This window comes from Sphaeramia orbicularis, chromosome 16 (genome assembly GCF_902148855.1).
Source record: "Sphaeramia orbicularis chromosome 16, fSphaOr1.1, whole genome shotgun sequence".
In the NCBI taxonomy this organism is placed as follows: domain Eukaryota; kingdom Metazoa; phylum Chordata; class Actinopteri; order Kurtiformes; family Apogonidae; genus Sphaeramia; species Sphaeramia orbicularis.
The window spans coordinates 8,489,575-8,516,625 of NC_043972.1; the positions used below are offsets into that span (position 1 = coordinate 8,489,575).

Consider the following 27,051-nt stretch of genomic DNA (forward strand, 5'->3'; position numbering starts at 1 on the left):
GAGCTGAAGTGGGCCGAACCAGTAAAATAATAACATAATAATATATAAATAAAGTCAACTCCAAAGTTTTCTCTATGTTTTAGAGCGAAAAAAGTTAATTTACATTATGAAAAGGTTTACATCTTCAAACTATCCTTTCAAAAGATGTGAATAACATGGACAAACTGAAAAAATAAGTATAATTTTAACAATATTCTGCCTGAGTTTATCATTTAAACATGTACACTATAACTTATAGATCACAGGAGATCTACAAACACAAAATATTGAGTAACAGTATGGCAGAATATTGTTAAAATTGCACTTACTTCTGTTAAGACATTTCAGGTTAATCACGTTTTTTGCAAAATTATACTTTGTTTTAGTGTAAATACATGAAAATATTTACATTTACAAAGAGAAACATTTGAAGTTGACATTACTTATATGTTATTATGAGCGTATTTTACTGGTCCTGCCCACTTGAGATTGAATCGCTCTGAATGTGGAACCTGAACTAAACGGATTGTTAATAGCTTAGTGGATTTTTTGCATTTCATAAATTCATCCAAAGGGCCGGACTGGACCCTTTGGTGGGCCAGATTTGGCCCCCGGGCCGCATGTTTGACACCTGTGCCATAGAGGATTGTAAAACATAAGTACTGTGCAACTAGGTCTGTAACGGTACACAAAATTTTCGGTTCGGTACGTTTTCGGTTTTCAAAGCCACGGTTCGGTTTTTTTCGGTTCGGTACGGGAAGAAAGAAAACCCCTCAAAATATCTTTAATACGTTTGAATTTTTGAACATTTTTCCCCAAATTTTTGGACACAATAGAATATAGAAAAACAGGAATAATATAATTCTGCTACTATAAATCAAATAGAAAATAAAATAAATTATTAATATTACTAAATGTATTTTAAACATTAGTATTACACTTTTCCCTGACAGGTAGTTTTGAACAAACAACAAAAATCTAATCACAGTTCTGTCAGTTCACATTCTGCATAAAAATATCAACAAAAAAATTCTGCATGTAGTGCAACATTAACAGGAGGGTAAACTGGTATTCTGTTTTAACAAACTGAAGAGCAACACTGACAACAAACTGAACCAAATTATTTATTTTAGGACAGAGAACAAACTGTTTAGAACACTTTGTGTACTCGTGTGTGCGCGTGTGTGTGTGCGCGTGTGTGTGCGCGTGTGCGCACACGCAAGGTGCGATTTGTCTGGGGGATGGTTTGTTTGTTTGGTTGTTTTTTTGTTTTTGTTTTTTTTTTGGTCGGAGCCGGGGGCGCGTGTGGGGGAGGGGGGGGGCGGTCCGGTCCATAACTAACGTAACTAACGCTGGCGTGAAACGAAAGTGAAACTTTATTTTTATATACTTTCAACGTCCAACTCCGAGTTCTATTCCTCTGGTATACAGCGTGCGTGAGAGAGAGACAGACAGTTAGTGTGTTTTAGAACTACCGTAGCTCCCAGGGGCCACACAGCGTTCGTCTTATCTCCGTCTCTTTCCTCGTTGTTGTCTTTCACTGGGACCTGAAGTGATCCCAAACTGGACTGTACTGATGGTGGAGGGTCTCCAATCTCTTCCTTCCAGGTTCTCATCATATTTTTTTTTTTATTTTTATTTTTTTTTTACCTTATATCAGCTGCTATTTCATATTTAGGGTCAATGTATGCGTCCTTAAATATGTCCGTGTGAAACTTGCGTGTATTTAACGTTCCGCATCAAACAATGTCTTTTGTTCCTTTTTCTTTTTCTCAACAGACTGTGCCGTTTCGGTACAGCTGTGTACCGAACCGAACAGGTGTGTACCGAAACGGTTCGGTTCGGTACGTGTACCGTTACAGGCCTATGTGCAACATACAATGACATTTCAATTTTTCAATTTGGGCTGAAGGCACAGTGACAGGTGTTGGATACAGTGCTTTCTCTGAGCTGTTAAATGCTGTTCATTAAAGTAGCTCAGTGAGAGTGAGTTCAGAAAATTATAGAGCTCAATATCAAAAGCTGCTCATTAATATTCATCTGGAGCATAATCAAGCCTCTAATGAATATTAATACTGAGTCGCACTATAATATAATCAATAATTGGAAGCCAAGGAGAAAATCAGTGAGCCACACACAAAAAGAGGCCATAAAATACTAGATGGTACAGATACAGTCGTAGTACTCCAACAGTGAAAGTATTCTATGGTTTTCTGTTATTAGAGACAACAATTATCGACATAACCAACATACAAGGGGGCTTTAAAATGTTAGAAAAAGAACAGAACTTTGACATGATTTAAATTGCAAGGCCCTCAGTTTTACACAGATGGACTTAAAGGCTGGTATCAACGTTTGCAGAAGTGCATTGACCTAGATGGAGCATATGTTGAAAAATAAACGTCATAACTTAAACCGTTTTTTCCAACCATCCTTTTTGAAGCCCCCTCGTATTGTGTCTTATTTGCAAAATCAGAATCAGAATACTTTATTAATCCCTGGTAAAGTTGCATGTTATAATTGCTCCATTCAGGTTTAAAAAAAATAGCAGGAAAGAAATTATCAATACAATAAAATATATACATATATTTTAAAAGTTCTAAATATTGCACCAGATCAAATTTTTAAGACCAGCTGAAAAATTGCATGACTTTATATTTTGCACTCTTGGATCGTTAGAAGGTTCTATGAGTTTAAAAATGCAAAACGAAGAAATGTGAGTGGGACAAAAAAAATTGCATAAGCAATTTATTGAAAACAGCAATTAAACTGAAATAGGCTGTTCATCAAGTTTAAGACCATAGCCTTTAAAAGACCAAATCTGCACAAAAATGTGGATTCAATATCATTTCCTGTCCAGTATTCACACTGTCTTGACCTCCTGATGGAAAAGGCAAAAAAGCTTTTTCTCTTTGAACGTGGTCGGAGTGTTGAGCTGCATAAGCAAGGCCTCTGGCAACGCGCCATCACTGCTGAGGTTGGACGCAGTGAGACAGTCATTTTGAATTTCTTAAAAGATCCTGAGGGTCATTGAACAAGAAAGTCAAGTGGTAGAACCCAAAAAATTTCACCGCCGTTGAGCCGGAGGATCCGATTGGCTGTCCGTCCACACACGGGACGGTTCTCGACCCAAATGAAGGCCGTTACTGGTGCCACAGCATCTGCCAGAGAAGGGCTTTAAGAACAAAAAACGCCTTCAAAGGCCTCATCTCCTTCAACACCACAAAATTGCCCATTTGGACTTTGACAGAGACACCAAACATGGGACCTTGAAAGGTGGAAGTAAGTTTTACTCTCTGATGAGAAAAAAATGTAACCTTGACGGTCCAGATGGCTTCAAACGTTACTGGCATGACAAGGAGGTCCCACTGGAGATGTTTTCTAGGCTTTGGCCCAGCCGAGGGGGTGTGGCCATCATGATCTAGGGTGCTTTTTCCTTCAGTGGAACAATAGAGCTTCAGGTCAAGCAGGGGTGTCAAACAGCTAAGGCTGGCTATGTGGAGATGTTGCCATCTGGAACATCCCTCATGACTGAGGGCCCTGGTCTGTGTGGTAATGACTGGGTTTAAAAACAGGACAACGCTGCAGTTCGCAATGCCCATTGCCTGACAAAGGACTGAAAACAGAGGGATAACCTCACTCTTTTGGACCATCCTGCCTGTTCCCCTGATCTAAATCCAGTTGAGAACATTTGAGGATGGATGGTAAGGGAAGTTAACAAAAATGGACATCAGTTCCAGACAGTGGATGCCCTCTGTGAAGCCATTTTCACCACTTGGAACAATGTTCCCACCAGCCTCCTGGAAACACCCATCCCATAATAATAATAATAATAATAATAATAATAATAATTATTATTATTATTATTATTATTATTATTATTATTATTATTATAAGAAGAAGAATACAAATCAAGCATGCTGAAACAAATTTTTGAAGTGATTAACAAGAACGGTGGAGCTAAATATTACTGAGTCCTTTTTTGAAACTTTCATTTTTATTTTAGAGGGGTTTCGAGGGTTTTTGAGCTGTGGTCTTAAACTTTTGATCAGCTGATGAACAGCCTATTTCAGTTTAATTGATGTTTTCAATAAATTACTTACTCAACTTTTTTCTGTCTCAGTCCCATTTCTTCTTTTTGCATTTTGAAACTCTACTTAGAACCTTTTTCAGATCCAACAGTGAAAAATGTGAACTCTTGTAATTTTTCAACTGGTCTTAAAATTTTGATCAGGTGTGCATATTTAAAACTCTGAATAGATACATATAGAGAGACACCAAATATATGCATGAATTAAAACACTTTTAGAACCACAAGAAGACAGACATCGTAGCATCCTCTTCTGGAAGTGCAACAGGAAGTCGGACACATTATACCTGGAGACACACACAGGCAGGTAGAACCTACCTTCAGACCAAGCAGAGCTCCTGAGTCTCGAGGCACACTTCCATCTTTCATGCGCTTGTTGAGCAAAATACGCCCTATCAGGCGATCCCCATCTTTGGACGGCTGCCACGTCACCGGGTGCTACAAGGTCAGAGCAACAACACACCTTTTGTTTAACAGCTCATCCTCTTGAATTTGATCACTTTAGATCAAAAGAGACAACTGTCCAAAGTGAAGGGGGGGGCATGAGGGAAGTATTGTTCACTCAGGGAAAACAGTTCACACAAGCTCTGTTTGCTCAATAAGGGGCGTGTTTTATTGTTTAAGTAGTAAAGAGTCCAATTAATAAATGAGAGGATGGTAAATTCATTGAGCCAATATTAGACAATATCAATGAGTAAAAAAAACAGATGTAGTTTCAGAGTTTGTGGGAACCGGCTAGTGTGAGGGTGGAGTGAGCTTCATGCAGCGCCCCATGCAGAGTAAAGCAAGCAGCCCCAACGCTACTCCTCAAACCAGCTCCTCACAGTGAAGCAGGAAGACCGAAGCCTTACCCTGCAGCTTCACTTCACACCAACATACTGTACAACCACCAAGTGGGGAAGTGAGGGGAAAGCAGACAGCAAAGAGGAAGAAAAAAAAGGTCATCTATGAAATAAGAACAAATGAAACAGACCATGAGGTGCCACTTTTAAGATCAAAAAGGATGGAAAAACAGACAGCACAGAATAGAGCCATGAGACAGAGAGGATGAAATCACAGACGCGGCAGTGAAAGGGAAAAAAGAAAAACAATTTTACTTTTTTTTTTTTTTTTGTGCAAAACAAATCCAATCTTCCCTATTTTATGTGCTTACAACCATTAAGGTTTTGATATAAGAGTGAGTGGAAAGTTGGGCAGGGGGGGCGGGTTCTGTCTGGATTGGGTGCTGTGGGTGGGTGTGGGTGTGGGTGTGAGGGGGTGGGGCAGCAGAGTGAGAGGGACGGGCCTGAGTTAAAGGTGTTCCTACGGCACTAAACAGAACCGCTGCAGAGCAAGAACACAACAAACGGAGAACGAGCATGCAGTCAGGAGAGACCCACATTCCTGTGTGCCATGACAAACAGAGAGGTTGTGTGTCACTGCTCTACTGTTACAACTACTGTAAAGGTGTGTATTTTCTGTTGGGGGGGGAGCAAAACAGCAAGTACAAGTAGCAAGCAAAGAGAGTGCCCCCCAGAAGACTTTTTGGGCAACACCGAGCAAGGTGGAGCCAAAAGTAACCGAAAAAAAAAGGGAACGAAAAACGCAAGAGAATTAAATTTATCAAACGAGAAATTAAAAAAAAAAAAAACATCTCACCTATTTACACTTAGTGACAGAGCAAACAAAGACTGGATGGGTAGGTTAAAATAATAATAACAAAATGCAGGCTAGATTTGTCTCAGTACCTTCTCACTATGGCTATGCTCCTCGTTTAGGGTAGTGCTACTGCACGTATCAACTCCCGAGTCTTTAACCTGCGGTTCACACCATGCCAAGTCCTCTTCAAATGAGTGTCCCCCAAAGCGCACCATTTTCTTTTGCCTCTCAGATAAGGTGTGTGTCGGCTCGGACATAAATGCCTGCTCAATAGTTTTTCTTTTTCCCCTTTGACTGTCCCCTACAGGTGTGGGATAAAAAACAGAAAGAAAAACAGAAAAACAACATGCAAAGGTGTAAATAAAACGAAGGAAACATGAAATGACAAAAGACTCTGGGAGAAGGGGGGGAGAGGGGGAGAGAGAGAGAGAGAGAGGGGGGGGGGGGGGGGGGAATGAGGGTTAAAGGGCAGGAGGACGGGGACGGGGGAGGGGGATGGGGGGGTCAAGGCAGGGCTCCACATGTCTCACCAAAGACATTGGGGAAGCCTCGCTGCTATGCCATGACGCATGGTCCCACCAATGGCCATCCAAATCTCCTGTAAGGTGGGAGGGGGGAGGGAGGGGGGGCGAACATACACAAGAGAGGACAGCGAGAGGGACCGGTGAGGACACCACGAACCACAACGTACAGACGTAACCGGAGACAGACGCACAGAACTGAACAAGACATCCCAGCATTCATTTATGCACACACTCACACACACACTCACACATACTGCTCACTCTGGAAAGGTCGTCACTGTGCACTCAAAGACCCAGCAGAAAAAAGACCAGCTGAGGGAACCATACAGGAAACATCTATGCTCATTCATCAATAGGGGTGTTAGCAAATATCAGTTCTGCAATATATCGCGAGACCAAATTAGCAACAGTAATAATACACATTTACTAAAGTCAGTAATCCAAGTCATCAAGACCTCACTGTAAAAAAATGACTGTAAAATTAACACCAAAAAGTTGTAAAATTGCAACATAAAAAACTGTAAGTGATAATACAATGCAAAGTTGTTTATTTGAAAAGATTTTTGTGTTAACGATTAAATCAAATATAGCTGTAGTTTTTACAGGAAGAGTATGTGAACAAAACCAGATCTGTATGTAGAAATGATGTATTTCTATTGTTTTTAGAAAATAAAACTGTACATTGAAAAACAATGCGGTGCCGTTTAAATTGCAAGACCATAATGGTGAAATAACTGCCTATTTGCTTTTTTTTTTTTTTTTTAATTAAAAAGTTATTGAAAAAAAGTTAACATTTACAATGTAACATTTTAAATTTGTAAATGAATGGGTTTGTAGAGTTGGTAGAGCGGGCTGTCCAATAACCAAAGGGTTGGTGGTTCCAATCCTGGCTCTGACTGTCCATGTATTCATGGAAGACACTGAACCTTAAATTGTTCCCAGTTGGACCTGGTGGTTTTGGAAAGTGCTTTGGACACCATGAAGATGTAGAAAATGTGCTAAATAAGTGCAATCCATTAACCATTTAAATCCAATGTTAAATCTACATGTTTAAATGTTAAATCTACATGTTACTCCGTAAATATGTTTACAGTTGGATGTGTTTTTTACAGTATTGTTCTGGAAACCACAACTGCCACGTTTTTTTTATGTAAAAACAACAGGATTTTTTTTATAGTGCTGTCACAATTTAAGAAAATAGTGAGGTGGGATTTTAGACACGTAGAAACCCTCAGTCTTAAATGTGGTAACAATTAATATTATAGGGAAAAATAGGGGTGTAAGAAAATATTGGTTCTGCAATATATTGCCATATTTCATTTTATAATACTGTATCAATATTAAAAAGTACTGTGTTGATATTTTTAGGTATTTATTCAAATGCAGATATGGCGGAGGTTCATTTTTGTTTTTCTTTATTGTTTATATCTTATTTATTATTATTTAACACTGTTTTATTAAATAATGGTTATTTGAAGCATCCTAAAAGCACTTTTTACTGATGAAAGAGGCAGATGTTAGTTTCTTTGTTGGGATCGCACAAAAATAATTAGTTATGAACGAATAGAATATGAACATTTAAGCAGGATCTTAATCTATAATGTCTGTAAAACATAATTTCAGTTTTAACACAGAAACACTTTGTGATATAGCATTAGATCTTGTTGCGATCAAATAAAAATGTGTTTAGTATTTGTGCATATTTCTGGTGTGATTCAATTCTTCCAGGAAATAATCATTTTTAAAAAAAGAAACAAACAAACAATTGCCTTTTTAACAGTATCATGATATATCGTATCATGATCCTAGTATTGTGATTTGTATCGTATCGCCAGATTCTTGCCAATACACAGCCCTATTCATCAAATCAACTCCGACATGTGCATTTTTTAATCCTTGCAACCAAAACTACAGCACTGAAAGTCACTCCTAGCTCAAATTTGCAGACCTTTATTCACCAAAACAGCCTTCAATCATTTAATTTAATCAATTTTACCCACTATTTTTTAAAAATGTTTTCACTTCGGAAGTCAAAACCCTGAATTTAACATGTTACGAATACCACTATCTTTTTCCACAGTACCTGCATGTCTCTGTAGGACGGAGCCGGGCAGATCTCTAATGTGCTTAACTGGGGATTCAGATTGCAGTGCCACACAGCCTTAACTGACCTCAATCTAAAGTGCACCAGGGAGAGCTTTTAAAGATGAGGTTTTGATTACAACTTCCATAGTAGCATCAGCGGACACGCAGCATTGAGAAATACAGTCTGGGCAAGTGGCTATTATGATATTACAGGTTAAGGTTTCTGGGACACTTTTGGTATTTTTCTGTGTGAAGGCTGACGGGGTGGGGGGGGGGGGGGGGGTGCTTGTGATTAAACCAGTAGTAAGGGTAGCAAGAAGTCCATATTATAGTCACAAAAAGGCAAAATTAACTTCTGAGAGTACTTTGAGAAGTAAAAAGACAGATACATAAAGAATCCTTCCAATTCCATTAAAACACAGGTGTCAAACATGAGGCCCGGGGACCAAATCTGGCCCGCTAAAGGGTCCAGTCTGGCCCCTGGACTGAATTTGTGAAATGCAAAAATTACACTGAAGATATTAATCCTTTTAGTTCAGGTTCCATATACAGACCAATTTAATCTCAAGTGGGTCAGATCGGTAAAATACTATCATAATAATGTATAAATGATCACAACTCCTAATTTTTGTCCTTGTAAATGTAAACATTTTCATGTCATTTTACTGTATTTACACAAAAACAAACTAACATTTCACAAAAACACGAATAACCTGAACAAATATGAACATTTTAAAATGTCAGAAGTGTAATTTTAACAATATTCTGCCTGTTATTAAATCTTTTGTGTATTTGTTGGTCCACTGTGATCTGTAAGTTGTAATTTACACATTTAAATGATAAACTGAGACATAATATTGTTAAAATTGCACTTAGTTTTCTTAAGAAATTTCAGTTTGCTCATGTTATTCACATTGTTTTAAAGAATAGTTGGTTGATGCAAACATTTTCATCCCATAATTTTACTTTTTTCACTCTAAAACAGAGAGGAAAGTTTGGAGTTGACATTATTTATATATTATTATGTTATTATTTTACTGGTCCGGCCCACTTCAGATCAAATTTGGCTTAATGTGGCCCCTGAACTAAAATGGGTTTGACACCCCTGCATTAAGAGGTTTAAAAATGCAAGTCAATTAAAAACAGTAAAAAATATTGAATCAAAAGGTAGTGCTATGATTTCCAGTGGACATGAAGGTTCAGAAATCTTACACTAACCTAATATGGACAAAAGTATATAAACTGTTTGGGACACATCATGGCAACAGCTCATTTGAGATATAAATATCAATATTTCCTTAAAATTTTATGGGAGACTTTTTCTTCCTAAGTGAGATGTGAAGAAAGTAAATGGTTAGTTGTGGTAGAAAGTTATCATTTACAGTCAGAGCATGAAAAATAGTCTAGAAATTTAGAGGTAGAACATTTAAAATCATAGTCGTGGATAAAAAAAAAACCCCACAAAAACAAGGTTGAGAGAAATTAAGTAAAAAACCATTTAGGCATTTTGGAAGCAAAGATAACAGTTTAAACAAGACTAACCAATGCAATGCAGTGTTAGATTATGGAGATCTACTTTATATGAATGCATCGTTAAAATGTCTTCAAATGGTTGACACAGCTTACCATGCTTCTTATAGGTTTATTACTAATTCTAAAGCCATGACACATCACTGTGAGCTGTATTCTTGAGTGGGTTGGCCTGCCCTGTCCACTAGGAGGCTGGGACACTTTATTTACAAGGCCATACTTGGACTATTGCCTTCCTATATCTGTAGTTTAATAACAAGAAGAAGTGTTGATTCTTATTGATCAATTAATTAATCAAATGATCAGTTCTTCCTGTCTGTGCCATACACCCGTACAGAGCTGGGTAAGACGGCTTTTGTCTACTCTGGTCCTTGCACATGGAATATGTTGCTAAAAGACTGAAAACTGACTGAATCAATCTCCTTGAATGCTTTTAAATCCAAACCCAAAGTGCTAGAAACTAACTCAATACCTTGAACTTGTTTTTCATAGTTTAACTTGTCCTGTAAATTTTTATATGTTGTAACTGTGTGTTGTATTTCATGCTGCCTCTTGGCCAGAACTCCCTTGCATAAGAGGTTCTTAATCTCAATGGGAGATTAAATAAAGGTTAAATTTTAAAAAAAAAAAGAAAAAAAGATAAAATTATATTTATCACAATATAAAACTATATTACGAAGTTTGCCATTATTGTTTTGTATCCCAGACCCCTGTTAGAAAAGAAACACCTGAATTCAATGTGTCCACATTCTTTTGTCCATATAGTGTACATTGAATTCTGACAGACACATCGATTTTCTTTAGGTCAGAGACATTTGTGCTAATAATAACTCTCAGCTAAAATGTGCTTAGAGGTCTTATTTATGTCTTTGTGCATAAGAAATCAATATAGGTGAATCCCCAAAGGAACTTTGTGTTGGTAAATGCAAGTTATGCAAATTTACAGGATTTCAGTTCTGTTCAACATGTTGATGCTCATATGAACTATGTTTTCAGGTCAAAAATGTCCAATTTCATCACAATTAATGCTATATTTTCATGTCACAAATGGCCAAGTTATATTTGAACTGAATTTACCTGAAAAACAAATATTCTATTCTTTTAGATTCCCCCTTTTTTTTTTTTTTTTTACAAGATTCTATCCTACATATCACATGTTGTATTTTTATAGGTTCAATATGGAGTATGGTGCTGATCCATCCTGCTTATGTTACGCCAATACATAGGTTAAGAATGTCACACATCACTTTTTAAATCAACAGTTTTCTAATAATAAGCATTTTTATAAAGAAATAACAATTCTATATTGTTATTTACTCTTTACTCTGATGATAAACTATACAATAAATAATTCTGATCCTAGTTTTTGCACAGGGATCATTAGTGTAAACGGTGACATGGCTGCTGAGCATCAGTATGATGGGATCCACAACAACCATGTCACATCTGTCCACTGCCACATTTTGTGTTTTTGTGTCAGCTGTTATTGTTTTAGATCCACAATACTAACATTTATGAATGAGAGGAGAATTAGCAATAGTAAGTCTATAAGTTTATTACTAATAAAATACTGGTACTGACCAGATCATCATGGGCAATGTCACGTCCGTCCACCAGCAAAAGTTTTCACATACATGTGGTATTCCAAATCCAATATTTCTGAAAATAGAGCTTCCACTGTCAAATAATATCAGTAGTCTGTGCACAAATGTATTAGGATTATTTCAACACAGTTCTATGCATTTCTTACAACGTTTTTTTTTTTTTTTTTTTACAAAAATGGCCACTCATTTGACCCCCTAAGTAAATTTTACCCACTCTACATTTAACATGCATGAAAAAAAACAAACAAACAAAAAAAACAGTTAATTGTTGTGTTTACACTGGTATGTCATTTTACATGTGACAGATAAAGTGATAAACTCACAAGTGATCCTCACAAAAGTGTTCTTAGCAAAGATTTTCACGGGTGAGGGGGGGATTTTTAAGCAATATCAAATCCAATTCGGCGCTGACGGGCATTCAACAGACAATCATGCATAACATTGTGGGTGTACTTGTACAGTTTAAAGCTGTACTGGACCTTAAGGCCGCGGGCGCAGGTAAGGTTATGTGAAAACATAGCGCGTGTGCAGCCTTTGAGCCATATACATCACATTTCACACACTTCACTTCCCCTGCAAAGAACTGTGGAACCTAATGGATCCATACAGGAGTGGCCTCCTTCAAGCACATTCTGGTTGAGAATTCAGTCTCACGGAAATCGGGGAATGGAAGGGCATAAAAATAGACGGCATACGCTTCTGGATATAGAGGACGAAATGGGGCTGGAGCACATGAGGTTAAACAAGAAAAGGGTTTTCAATATAGAAAAACGCTACATGAAAGTAGAATGCTGTGTAAAGATGGAGTCACTCTGATTAAATATAGGCATACGGTAAAAAAACTACAATATACACACAGCTGAGGCAGGAATACAACATCTATAGTAGCTGCATTAATACTGGGAGTAGAATTTTTCTAATTTTGCTTCCTATTCATGTAATAAATAGCAAAATAGTCTATACAGTTTATACAGCTTGTCAACAAACCACCAGTTTTTCCAATTTTTACAGTACCTTGCAAATGTCCTTGCTTTATTAAAGTTCTAATGTCCACATATACAGTCACGGAAAAAATTATTAGACCACCCTTATTTTCTTCAATTTCTTGTTCATTTTAATGCCTGGTACAACTAAAGGTACATTTGTGTGGACGAATATAATGATAACAACAAAAATAGCTCATAAGAGTTTAATTTCAGAGCTGATATCTATCCATTTTCCATGTTTTCTTGATAATAACCAAAATCATTTTAGTTCTTACATCAATATCTATGGCATTGTACTGACAAAAACAGTGCTTTTAGGCATTCCATGTTTTCTTTTCTGTCTGTTTCAGTCACATGATGCACACAGGAGTTAGGACTGGATTGCATAACCATTGTTTTTGATGACTTTTGATGGTCTAATAATTTATTCCGCGACAGTATGCATTTATCTATGTGTTAAGATTCAAGCTAGATATACAATACCGACAAAAAGTTAAGGATATTTTTAATTTTTGGGTTATTTTTTTCAGTTGGGATTCTTGCACAACGCTTTTTACTTTTTTTGTGTGGGAATTGAATTGAAACACATTTTTTTAATGACCAGACATATTGTAGTTTTATTTACAAATGGCATAAATGATAAAAAAGACAAAAAAAAAAAAAAAAAAGAAATATCCTTAACTTTTTGTTTGTAGTGTATGTGAATATTTTACAGCAGGAAAAGTTTCAGGGAAAAAACAGCTTCTATAAACCAAAGTGGTTGCATTCGGTGTGTTCCTTTACACTTGTCTTTAACCCCTTTGCATTTGAATAATTTTTGAAGAGTTTTTATTCATCAGTTCAGATCTGCACTGTTTCTTTTAAGCTTAAAGTTTTTATCTGTTTTATCTATTTATCTGTTTTTTCTTTTCTTTTTTTCTCATGCCTATAGTTTTTATTGCTTCCCTGCTGTAATGCTTTTAATATTTCATATAAAGCACTTTGAATTGTCTTGTACCTGCCTTGCCTTGCCTTTGTTCAGACAATATGAGATTCACAGGATTAATTGTCTGATGTTTTATAGGTTCTATCAAAGTTTCATTCAACACATGTCAGATGTTGCTAAGTGTTTATGCTGCCTCTGATCATGGAGTCAGAGGTCACGCTAAATAGTGACTTTAACAATATATAATACAAATAATAGTAACTTTACAACCCACTTGGTACAGTTTTTTGCGTGCCTTTTAAATCTGTGAACATATTTTATTGTTGTATCTGAAGAAAAGAGAATTAGAAATGATATGTAAGCTCATTTCAGCTCATTAACCCTTTCATGCATACTGGTCACTACAGTGGACATCTATTCTCCAGCTGTTCTCTTGTATATTCATGGGTTTCATTGTTTTAGTTCCATATCAGCCAACACAGTGAACACCAATGCATCATCCCAAACACTGTAATTCATACCATTACTGTAACTTTGCTGTTCTTGATAAACCTGATCTGTGTGAGAAAATGTGAGGAAACATCAGATTAGCGGCATTAAAGATGTTTTTATTTCATAGTTTTCACACAGTATATAACTTTATGATTGTTATTATTGCTATTTTTTTGTCACTTTAGCCACTTGAACAAACTTGTTTATATTGTTTACATTTTTATCTCTTTATTTTTCTATTGTATTGATGCATATTGTCTTGCACTGCTGTACACACTTCAATTTCCCCCTTGGGGGATCAATAAAGTATATCTTATCTTATCTTATCTTATTTTACTTTCTGATGATGGGTTTTAAATACATATTCCTTTCCTTCAAAAATTAAACACATGGTGTCCAGCTGAGTGTACATTTTTGTAACTGCATGAAAAAAAATGCTAATTAAAAAAAAAAAATAATAAAAATCAATTGCATTGTTTTTTCATGCCTAAAGAGGAATAAAATCCCTCAAGAAAAAATATTGACTAAGGTTCTCATAATTCATGCATGAAAGGGTTAAACTAAAGGCGACCTAAGACTTTTGCATAGTACTTAAAACTAGTTTGTTTGAAGGTGGGACTGAATGTGAAAAATAGGGCAACTATTGTACATTTTATTTTTCTTCAGTTTTCCCTTATGAAATTATATTTCTTCTGGTTTTCAGTGCCATTGAATTTCCATCTGACATGACTTAGGAAGTAGAAATTTAAAAAAAATTTAAAAAAAGAGGGCCAACAATTAAAGTAATAATCAAGCCAAAGTTTTAGTGACCTTGAATTACCTATAATAAAGAATTTGATTTCAAGTTTTCATTTTGGCACACGTATAACACCATCTTTTACCAAAACAGGGATGTACTTTGTTTAGAATTTTCCTCCTCTCCTGAATTGCGAAGTTACAAGGTCAGTCAGAGCTAGACAAACAAACTTTCCTGTTTCTTTCTTTCCCCATGCTATCACTTTCCATCCATCAGTCTAGAGGAGTGCTAAAACTACTTACTGTACACAGTTATGCAGTGTGATAAAACATTATGGATGTCCCTAGACAGGCTTTGCCCTCTGCGGCCTTCTAACCAACAGCTGACAACAGTGATTACCCTCTTTGCCTCCCAGCTGCTATTCTGTTGGCAGCATAAACACCAGAGCGCCGTTCAGTGTGGTACACACTCTCCGTTGAGCGAGTGACTTGCCTAATGTGGCCATGATAGTCCAAACAGCTTAAGGCCTACATTTATGAGCCAGGAGCAAAAGAAATATACCATATAAATCACCTTATCTGGATACAGTGAGTGGTTTAAGTTTCACTGAGCCTGTTTACATGAGCATAAAAATCTGATAACTGTAATAATCAGATCTGATGCGTTCACATGCACTCGTTGAAAACCCTTTTTTAGACGCTGCAGTCCATTATTGGATTTCGTCAAACCATTTAGCGTTTTCGTTCTCTACAATTTTAATTGTTTTTACACACGCGCAGACGTAAAAGAACAAAATAAATCAGATTACCCTGTGTGTGTGTGTGTGTGTGTATGTGTGTGTGTGTGTGTGTGTGTGTGTGTATATATATATATATATATATATATATATATATATATATATATATATATATATATATATATATATATATATATATATACATATAAAAATCGGAGTATTGAAGAGAAATCCAGGTGTGTTAATCTGATTTCTCATCATCAGATTCCTGCTGTTGTTGATAAAGCATATCACACTATGGACGTTTACATGATCCCTTGAATAATCTGATAACTGTAATAATCAGATTTGATGCGTTTACATGCACTCATCAAAAACCCTTTTTTAGACACTCCAGTCCATTATTGGATTTCGCAGATGGTAAACTCAAACTTCCTGTTATCGTCTTACACTAAGTAACTTCCGTTCTCTACAATTTTAATAGCTTTTACACACATACATATATAAAAGAATGAAATAAACTGGATTAACCTGTATATAAATATGCAGGAAAACATCTGAGTATTGAAGAGAAATCCAGGTGTGTTCATCTGGTTTCTCATAATAATCTCATAATAATTCACACTATGGATCTTTATATGATCCCTTGAATAATCTGATAACTGGAATAATCAGATCTGATGCGTTTACATGCACTCATCAAAAACTGTTTTTTCAATGCTCCAGTGCATTATTGGATTTCGTCAAACTCCTTGTTATCGTTTTCCACTACGTAACTTCCATTCTCTACAATTTTAATAGTTTTAGCACACGCGCAGATGTAAAAGAACAAAATAAATCAGATTACAGTGTATATAAATATATATAGGGAGACATCACAGTATTGAAGAGAAATCCAGGTGTGTTAATCTGATTTCTCATAATCAGATTCCTGCCGTTGTCTGATAAAGTATATCACACTATGGACCTTTACATGATCCCTTGAATAATCTGATAACTACAGAAATCGGATAATGATCGCAGAATTAGCGCACATGTAACCCGGCTCATCGTCTGTTAGTGGACAGATTCAGATTAGAACAAATGGCCCTTCTGCCTGCCTGTTCCTACACCTCCGCCATCCCCCCACCCCCCACAAGCCCACCCTCAATGTCTGTCAAAAAGAATCTGAGTGGGCGTTGTCGTTCAGGCACATGCAGCCTTTCCCCTTTCTTCTCTCCCGAGCTTTATTAACAGTGGCACACCACAATTGGGCACTGATCCCCAGCGAGGCACCGTGTGGTTTTTCAGGGAGTAGGAAACTCATCACGGCCATAAATTGTGAGCATCAGCAGTCTGCGCCCAGCCCTGCCGCTTTGCCCCGGCTCCGAGGCCCCACAAAGTGCTGATTCAGGGCGAAGGCAGAGAGCAGGCAGTGGTGGAGTTCACCACCAGCAGGCTCTCCATCACTTTGACAGCTCAATAAAAACCAGTGTAAACTATTAATTGGATCATTAATTATTGATGCTGTTTTTACTACAATTCAAGTGGCGAAAGCAGAAAAGAGGCAGGGGTGAAACAGTGTGTATGTTTAAACATAGTCACCATGCTAGGAAGGTGATACAGTGTCAAGTTATGCTCTGCTAAGGGCACATCTTAAAACTTCACACACAGTATAAAGGCTACAATAAAGGCCTTACTCGCTTTTCTTTTTATTCACAGTGCACAATGATGCTATCCATTAAGGTATAAAAGGTAAATTACTAAGAGTATTTATCAAATATCTACCTTGTAAAGACAGTCTACGAGCCCAACAGACTCACTGAGGTGCAAAAACTGATTCCAAAAGCCATTAATGAGGATGTAAGTTAGGCTGTCACTACACAATGTCCACCTCTGTGCTGTAGTTAGCCAGCCAGCCTCTCCTTTTCTGTCTGTTCGGCACTATTATGAGACTGCATGTCAGGGGAATCAATAAAGAGGAAAACACAGGGAGAGGACCATCGCGATAAATCAGTCTCCAGCGCCTGCAGGCACGAGCCAGGCCCATTACAGCTGGCACACCCTCTCCTCCAGCCTCCTCCTCCTCCCCTGGACTCCCATCCCTCTCATTTCACCAGGCCCTCGTCCTTCCTCACCCCCCCCCCCCCACCCCCCTCCTTTGGGCACTCTGAGATGTTACAGCGTGACATGCCCCCTGCTTAGCCTGCCTCTGTCAAGCTGAGTGCACACACCAAAAGCCCCTGACGGACTACATCTGGTCCAAAGGTGCTTTCTGTCTTCTTTTTCATGTCTCTGGTTTTTAGCAGCAATTCCAAATGATGGCCTTTGCTTGGCTGCTCCACCCTTTTTGTGTATTTTAACTAGAGCTGAAACGATTAATCGACTCAAAGTGATCCAAAAAAAAAAAAATAATTCAACCACAATTCTCCTCAATCAAAGCTTTGTTTCCTTCATTTCTCTGCTGTTAAACATTGGTTCCACTGTTGTGTTTCACATGGACGCTTATTGTGACGCACAAAGAAGCTTCAATTCAGGAAAACTGCAATAGAATCAATTTGAGTCGATTAATTGAATCGTGAATTTTCGCATTCGCTTCCAGCACCTAATCGATTAATCATTTCAGCTCTAATTTTAACCCTTTATCAGGCAAGTGACTATTTTTGGTAATTTCTACAAACATTAAATACGGGGCCAATCCCATGCCTCTGTGAGGTCCAGAAACATGTCAGTTTTTATAACACTGTACAGTAATGCAGAGAGATTTTATTGAAATTTTGAACTTGTAAATAGTGAATATGAGTCATTTTTGTCAGTTTATGACCTTATAACAGTTGATTTATTGCATGTGTTTACTTTTTAGCAGGTGTTGCTCAGATGTTTTATGGCAAGAGGAGGGAAATGACAATGTCCAATAACATGCAAAGGTTGAAATTTTGAATTTCAGAGTATTTCAATGAGTCACAAAATGCTATTTAATCAGTCCTTCAGTTAATTTCACATTATAAATACATAATTTTTATGACACAACAATTTTTGCACACTTATTTATGTATATTTCTTTAATTACCATATTGATAATTTATTGCCTGTTGTACAAGCTGCTGTTGTAATTGTGTTTTAATATGTATATTTGGTATATACTGTGTATATATATTCAAAACTATATGTGTATTTGTATATTTAGAGCTTTATATATGTTTTTTGTTTGTTTTTTCATTTTGTTGTATTGATCACTTCTTTTCTGCTACTTTTTTTAAAATTATACTTAAACAGAACACTTAGAATTGTATTGTAATTTGTCTTGTATTGTCTCTATATTGTAATTGTAAGCATTTCTGCTTGGGATTAATAAAGTATTCTGATTCTTTCTTTTAGTTTGACTGTGTTCAGATCAGAACCTAACAATCAGCTGCAAATCCTGGATCCATTCTAACACAGTGTATCTTTTCCTTCCCTTTTAAGGATTTGTACTGAATTTATTCCATTTGTCAACTCAATGTTCTGCCAGAATTAATGATTTATCACCACATTATATAAGGATTTTATTGATGATAATAATCCACTTCAGAATATCACTGTCCAAATCTGCAGGTTGGTATCTCCCCTCTGCTGTCTGTTACATAATTAAGTCTACTTTGACAGAGCGCAAACAAGGACGCTGCACTTTAAAAGAAATGGTTCAGTAGAATTTCCTGAACCATTTATCAGACTCCCTGTATGCACCATATCACAGCAGCCTTAATTATGTCATAAATTAATGAAACTGCCTATTATCCCTAAATAAAGCCTGCAGATAGCGCCGCATAATCAGCTGTCCGAGGATTTTCTGTAGCAGAGTATGAAAAGCTATACTTATTCAGGTCAATAGTTCAACTCCGTCTTGTGTTTTCCACTCTCCCTCCTACACAAGTTGACCTGAGGAGGAGGCAGACAGACTGAAACAACACAAACTCTGACCCTCAAACAGCCTGCTTTTCTCCCTATTTCGGTTCCATGGCTACCTGGAAACCTGGAAACTCCCACATCAATAATGTAGCGCCAGGACTGGGCTGCTTCCTTTCAGAGAACAGTTACATAACAGAGCAGACCAGCTGAATTCCTCCGTTCTCCTCTGGATCAAACACTTGCAGCATGTGGTAGAGGTAGGTACGCTGGTAGATCTGCAAAGGACGACTGTAATACTGTACCTCCTATTGTCCTTTATTTCTCTATTTGTCAGTTACACCCTCATCCTCCCTTCTGTTTTGGTGGTTTTAACATTTGTAATGTAAAGGCCTCTGTAATTACAGGTTTGACAAAAAATCAATTTGCAATTACAACCACTGTCAACCAGGTGGAGCAGTCAAGAAACTAACAGCCTAAACGATGACTTTTGATGCTGACTGTATGCAAATTGGCCTGTAATTCAGTCACACGGGATGTTTGCTTGGCAGTTAGAGTTTATACACTTGGACATAAACAGGTAGCACTTTGGACGACCGTTTCTATTTTCCTGGAAGAAATAAGCAGCGAAACAGTGAAAGCCAATATGTTGCACTTCAGTTGGACAGAATGTACAGTATGTGGGTACAAATTATTCATAGGAGCTACTATTGTTTCAATGTTAGAAGCATCAGTTTGTAGGTGTCCCGTTATAATGGACTGATAACAGTGTCATTTCAGCAAACAGCAACAGTTCAGAATGATTGTAGGCTGTTACGCTGGTCAATAGAGGCGGCACTCTTCACCTCAAACGCTAACTTCAACTCTTAAAATCTGCGAGTAGTACAACCTTTCATTTCTATGCAGCTGTGATGAAATGAAATGACTCAAATCATGCTGCAATTGTTATTAACTCAGCTCACCCTCTTACACTAGACACCCACACCCAGCCTCTCGCTGTCTCCCTCTGTCTGTTAGTTATGTAACACCGTCTATTAGAACACAGCGAAACAACTTTGGCAGAGCTGGCGAAGCCGACCATAAGATGACAGCGAAAAGGAAAAGGGCCTTGAGAGCAGTAGTGTTTCATTAAAACTGCAGCCGCACACACATGGACACACATCCACACACTGAAAACATACTGGGACCGGCTCAGCACAAGCCACTTCCTGAAAGGCACCGGCACTGTGAGAGTAGGTTAACAGAGAACATACAGAGAACGCACAGGTGCTTTGTATAGAAAGCACCCAAGGCTCGTTGTTTTCATTTTTGAAGATTTTTAGTAAAAAAGAACAAAAAGTTTAAGATGCTTTTAGTTAGCTTTTTTTTTACTCTACACCTGCAAAACTGTGTCTCCTGCTACAACAACACCACAACAATAAATAAGGCACTATTAAGAGTACGCCGAAAAAAAAAAAAAAACATAAAGTATCTAAGATCCATTGAATAACCATAACAAATGAAAAGCTACACTTTAAATCACAGGTGTCAAACATGCGGCCCAGGGGCCAAATCCGGCCCGCCAAAGTGTCCAGTCCGGCCCTTGGGATGAATTTGTGAAATGCAAAAATTACACTAAGATATTAACAATCCCTTTAGTTCAGGTTCCACATTCAGACCAATTCAATCTCAAGTGGGTCAAACCAGTAAAATTCTATCATAATAACATATAAATACTTACAACTCCAATTTTTTCTCTTTGTAAATGTAAATATTTTCATGTATTTACACTAAAACAAAGTATAATTTCCCAAAAAATGTGAATAACCTGAACAAATATGAACAACCTGACATGTCTTAAGAAAAGTAAGTGCAATTTTAACAAGATTCTGTCCGTTATTAAATGTTTTGTGTGTTTGTAGATCCACTGTGATCTGTAAGTTCTAATGTACATGTGTAAATGATAAACTGAGGCAGAATATTGATAAAATTACACTTATTTTTTGAGTTTGTTCATGTTATTCACATTGTTTGAAGGGATACTTTGTAGATGTAAACATTTTCATTGTTTAATTTATCTTACTCTAAAACACAGAAAATTTTGGAGTTGACATTATTTCTACATTATTGTGTTATTATTTTACAGGTTCGGAACACTGCAGATCAAATTTAGCTGAATGTGGAACTGAACTAAAATGAGTTTGACACCCCTGCTTTAAATCTAAGTATGTTTTCACTTATCGTAAATGTAATACTTCTAATTATGCTGATCAGATTTTTTTCAATGGAAACAATGAGCCTTAAACACACACATAAACACGTACCAACATACATAGCACATATACAGACTTAGACTGGGGAATCTGAGGGTTAAATGTCAGTCAGTAACTGTACAAAAAAAAAAACAGTATTAACACTGTATTAAATGATTAATTCAATCATTAGATGAAATACGTCTTTCATAGCAGCGCTTGTTACATCAGTACAATTAAAGAAACCTCTGAGCAGTTTCGTTCTGATAAATACAGTCATGTGTGACAATAAGCAACATATACAGTGAGAAAGTAACACAACAGGTGCAGCATGACAGAACGCTGACGTCTGTGGCCCCTACCTTTCTCACTGACTGACTCACTCTCTATCTCCACGTCCTCACAGCTGGTGTACTCCGGCGTGGTAGCCAGCTCCTCCTCCGAGCTGCTCAGCGACACCTGCCGCATCTTCCCTCCCTTTTTGGTTTTGTGAGGCTTGGGTGGTGGCGGCCGCACCGACTCCGACTGGTCCGAGCTGAGCGAATCGTTCCTCAACATGCTCTCCATCTTCTCCCTCTTGGTTTTCCGCACGGCTGAACTGGGGTCCAGGTGGTGTTGCTGCCTCCTCATGGGATCTCCACCCAGATCTCCTCTCCGCAGGTCCCCAGATCGGTCGCCCAGCACAGGGCTACGATGAGGCGTTGGGGGGCTGTGGTTGGAGGTTCTGTGGCCTCCAAGTCCAGGACCCATAGGTCCCGGAGAGGAGCGATCGACAGAGTATGAACGCTGTCCCACCATGGGCGGCCGGCGCTCGGTGAGATGCTGACGGGACAGGCGGATGGGGCCGGGGTCATCTTGCTCCGTGTAGGCAAGGGAGACGTCACTATGGCGTCGCTCGTGCCTCAACCGGCCGACCTCAGCGTGCATCCTCATCTGCTCCTCATACGGCTGCGGCTTAACAGGATAGCGTGCCAGGTTGGGGTCGCTGCGATAGCGGGCCTGGAACTCCTCCTGCCGTTGCCGCTGGAGGTCATACTCACTGGGTGGTCCATCTAGTTCCTGGTCCAGCGGATACTCCTGGGAGTGCCACCGTCCAGGACCCTGCCGGTCCCTGTAGCCCATCCGTGCTGCCTCCACGTCTGGGTACATGTGAGGGCCCCGCGGAGCCCGCCGAGGGTCCCCATCCCCATAGTCGGACGGTGATCTGGGCATGCCGCCGTCCGTCGGGGCATACTGTGAGTGGTCACCCCCCTCCCTTTGGTCGTATTTTTGGTTTGGATCCCTGGATGCAGATGGGCTTCGTTTCCTGCAGATCAATAATAACAAGAGAGCAGAATTAAACCAAAGTCCACTTTGAACAGGATATTGACACAAATCTGACACGGCAGTAACATTTGTAAGCTGTCTCTGTGCATACAGGGGTGTTTTCTGTTTTAAATGGGAATAAAGTGCATTTTCTTGTGTGCAGGGAAAGTCAGGAGGTTCAGTCAGATAATGGATCATCACATAATTTCATGCTACCCTGTTGAGGCTGCAGCTCGTCCTACAGTCTGTATCTTTGCTCTACTTTCTCCTGGTCTTTATCCCAGTTAAACCCTGATGAAAGTCTGCTCTTTATGCAAACACACACAGAAATGACTCTAAGCAGCGACATCCAAAACCACACCCTCCTCTCACTGTAATGGAAAGTAAAAGTATGTTCTAAAACACAGCAAAATAAACAAACGTATTAGATCAGTTTGTGTGTACGTGTGTGTATTTTAGATTATGTATGCATTTTATTTTATGAGTGTGTAATTAACCATACTTTTCTTTTCTTTTCATCATACTATCACTGTGTTCTATGGTATCCCGTGACACATTCTTGTGTCTTGGGTCCACTGTTGGTATTCTTGTTCTGAGAATCCATTCCAGTAATATTGTATCCCCTGAAATACTTCTGTTGGACTTAAGTTGTTAAATGGCAATGAAAATGAAAATAAAAATTTGATCGCAAAAAAAAATCATTAGATCAGTTTGTCAAAGGGGGTGGTACCACCCCCCAGGAGGCACTGGGACACCATCAGGGGGCGTTTGGAACAAGAAAGCTGAGACGGGGGCGCTGAGACCACCCAGTCACGAGGGGGGCGCTACCTATGCAATGTATATAAGCTTGATCAGACCCACTCCCCCCATCCGACAACATGTTACAGATTGCTACCCCCCCCCCCCCCCCCGCCCCCCCCCCCCCCCCCCCACACACACACACACACACACACACACAAGGTTGGCAATTTTTTTTTCGGTGGGGTAAAGGGGCTTTTGCTCAAAAAAAGGTTGAGAAACACTGCATTAGAGGGTCAAATGAACCTAAATCTGAATGTATTCAATCATTTATCACAAATAACTTAAATCCTCCTCAGACCAAAATAAAACTGGTTTGACTTTTAAATGTGATCTTCTTTTTATTTATTTATTTCAAATATTTCCAATAAAATCAACAACAAAAGAGTTATACAAAAAAGAAAGTAAACATTTCGAAGTGGAGCGGGAAGAAGTTTAACTTATAATCTCCCGTCCCTTTACCCCATCCTTCACCTACCCTAAATTCCTATGTCAGACTCCATAAGTAACTCAAAAATCCTCACATATCAGACTAAATTCTGACTACGCATAAAATACAAATTTGCTGTACATATCATGGATAGACTGTCCACTTTGCAACGGCATTTCACATTAAAATAAACTCTGTCCTCTTCCATAACAGTAATGGTGCACATATTAAAAAATCAAAAATAAACTCTGTCCATTTCATTAAAAAAAATACACATATTATAAAACAAATCTTCTTTAAACGTTAAACCTAAATTTGACGCTTTCGCTGCTAAAGCCAGTCTTTCACCTTCAGTTTGATAGCATATGATTACTATATTGATATAGGTGCTTAAACCATCATTTGCAGTGGATTATAAACAACAGGGTGACACAAGATTAGCATGGATATGACCTGCTTGTGTTTGCAAATTAACAGTGTGAGGATGTGTGTGTGTGTGTGTAAAAGAGGAGAAAACAAGAGTTAGAGCGTGCTTTAAGATGTTGGACATGAGTGGACATAGAGAGACAATAACACAGGGTCTGAGCTCTGTCTCCAAACATTAATCTCTATAAACAGCACCAATTTACATTTTCATATTTCATTCTTTTATGTGAAAACAACTAATATCATTCTACATGCACCGCGCCTGAAAATATACACAAAAACTCAAAAAAGTCCAATGATTTCCATCAATTCTCAACAGTATCTGAACCACAAGTCATGGCCTAAACAGATACTGAAGATTTTAGTTTTGATAAAATGAGACTTAAATAGTAAAAAGACAAATTGAGGTGACATGTTGGAAATGAAGCGACGTAAATTTCTTACATCAATATTTTCAAGTATGGTTACAGTCAGCAGCCTCCTATTTTTTAAATTAGCTGTCAATTATTTTATCATTGTCCTATTGTCAGAGAGGAAATCAGGCAGGAAAATGAAAAGCCTAGAGGAAGCTAACTGTGCGTTAATGCATTTATTCTTTTGTTCAAGATCAATTATTCATAAGCCACTTTTCTCCTACATTTCTCCCACTTTTCCTCCAAAATAATAATGACATTTTGGTGAGGAAAAAGCTGTGTGAAGCATTCCCTTAATTTTGTACGTGACAACTTTCCATAAAATTCAAAGGGCTTCATAAATCACTGCTGCCAGCCTTGCTCAGTGGCCAAGGTAAGGACTCCTTACGTGTGATTGGCTGATTCACTGAACCAGGGAAGAGGTTCGGTGAGTGCCGACTGGATCACAGACCATTCTGAGTATAATGAATGTACAGGGCTCTGGATATCAGAGCTGTGGTGAGGCACATGTGGGCAAAGATGCTTTTTTGTGTCCTCTGTGTTGAATTTTTATGTTGAACACTGAATAATCTCAGTAAAGTGAAGTGCCAGGTCCAGGGAGGGACAGAATGATGTATGAGCCCTGTGTACAGTTCATGAACTCCTGTACAGTTAAAATATGGGCTGTTAGAGAGGAGCAGAAGCTGAGCAATTGTGAGGTGCAAAATCTGAAATCAAGTACCACTAATACGAACGGCAATGTTTACTTAAAAGCAGACAGAACATGCCATCATAACTACGTTCCTGTGGATATTTTGACTGACTGATCTTCCCAAGGGTGCATTTAACTGTATATTGATGGAAATATTAGTCTGTTGGTCTCACATTTAAAGGGTTATTCCACATTTTTTAAATGACATACTATCCACAGACTTAACAAATAATTGTTTGCGGTGACACATTTCATGTTCAACTAGAAAAGCACTCGGAGAGCGCAGACCTCCGCCAAGGCAGATCAGTGCCCCCCCCCAAATCACCACCAAAATTTCACCAATTGTTCCTTGTGCCAGTGTCAACATTTCCTGAAAATTTCATTAAAATCCTTCCATAACTTTTTGAGTTATCTTGCTAACAGACAGACAAACAAACAATCCATCCACCCAAATCGCCAAAATTTAATAATTTGTTCCTTGTGTCAATATCAACATTTCCTGAAAATTTTATCAAAATCCGTCCCCTCCCCCCGATCACCACCAAAATTTAACCATTGTTCCTTGTGCCAGTATCAACATTTCCTGAAAATGTCATAAAAATCCTTCCATAACTTTTTGAGTTATCTTCCTAACAGACAGACAAACAAACAATCCTCCTCCCCGATTACTACCAAAATTTAATCAATGTTCCTTGTACCAGTATCAACATTTCCTGAAAATTTCATCAAAAACCGCCCCCCCACCCCACCCCCCCCCACCCCCCCTCCCCGATTACCACCAAAATTTAATCATTTGTTCCTTGTGCCAGTATCAACATTTCCGGAAAACTTCATCAAAATCCTTCCATAACTTTTTCAGTTATCTAGCTAACAAACAGACAAACAAACAAAACCCCCCCCCCCCCCCCGATCACCACCAAAATTTCATCAATGTTCCTTGTGCCAGTATCAACATTTCCTGAAAATCTCATCAAAATCCTTCCATAACTTTTTGAGTTATCCTGCCAACAAACAACCAAACCCCCCCAATTACTACCAAAATTTAATCATTTGTTCCTTGTACCAGTATCAACATTTCCTGAAAACTTCATCAAAATCCTTCCATAACTTTTTGAGTTATCTTGCTAACAGACAAACAAACAAACAAACAACCCCTGATGAAAACATAACCTCCGCCGTCCTTGGCAGAGGTAATAAGATGTGTTGAAAACTAAATAACTTATCTCCATGTTTAATACATGTATGAATAGGTCTCAGTAAGTATTTTCATGTGACACATGTTACAATTTACAGAAGTAACATTTTGAGGTAAAAATACTTAAATTATTGCTGTGTGACATGGGGACTCAAAATGAACAGCAATTCCATGAAAAGATGACAAACTGCATTTCACCTGAATTAATTACATGTGTTGATAGGTTTGGTGGTTCAATAATTATTAAATATTTTAGATCAGTAGAGGCTTTAGGTCTTTGAAGGTTAAAATACATTCTGCTTCTTTCTCCACCCATAGCGTTTCACTGCAGTATGATGCTTCAGTCCGCTTCTCCAAACTGCCGTCCACTATG

The 27,051-nt window shown here is 38.2% G+C and overlaps 1 protein-coding gene across 1 annotated transcript in view; it reads right to left on the reverse strand.

Annotated features, from left to right (window-relative positions):
* Nucleotides 1-27,051, reverse strand: part of rims2a (regulating synaptic membrane exocytosis 2a) — a 278,590-nt gene that overhangs the window by 134,191 nt on the left and 117,348 nt on the right. The window contains 3 exon segments of the mRNA XM_030157202.1: nucleotides 4,388-4,507; nucleotides 5,797-6,008; nucleotides 21,783-22,726. Of these exon segments, the coding sequence (XP_030013062.1) occupies nucleotides 4,388-4,507; nucleotides 5,797-6,008; nucleotides 21,783-22,726 (1,276 nt within the window).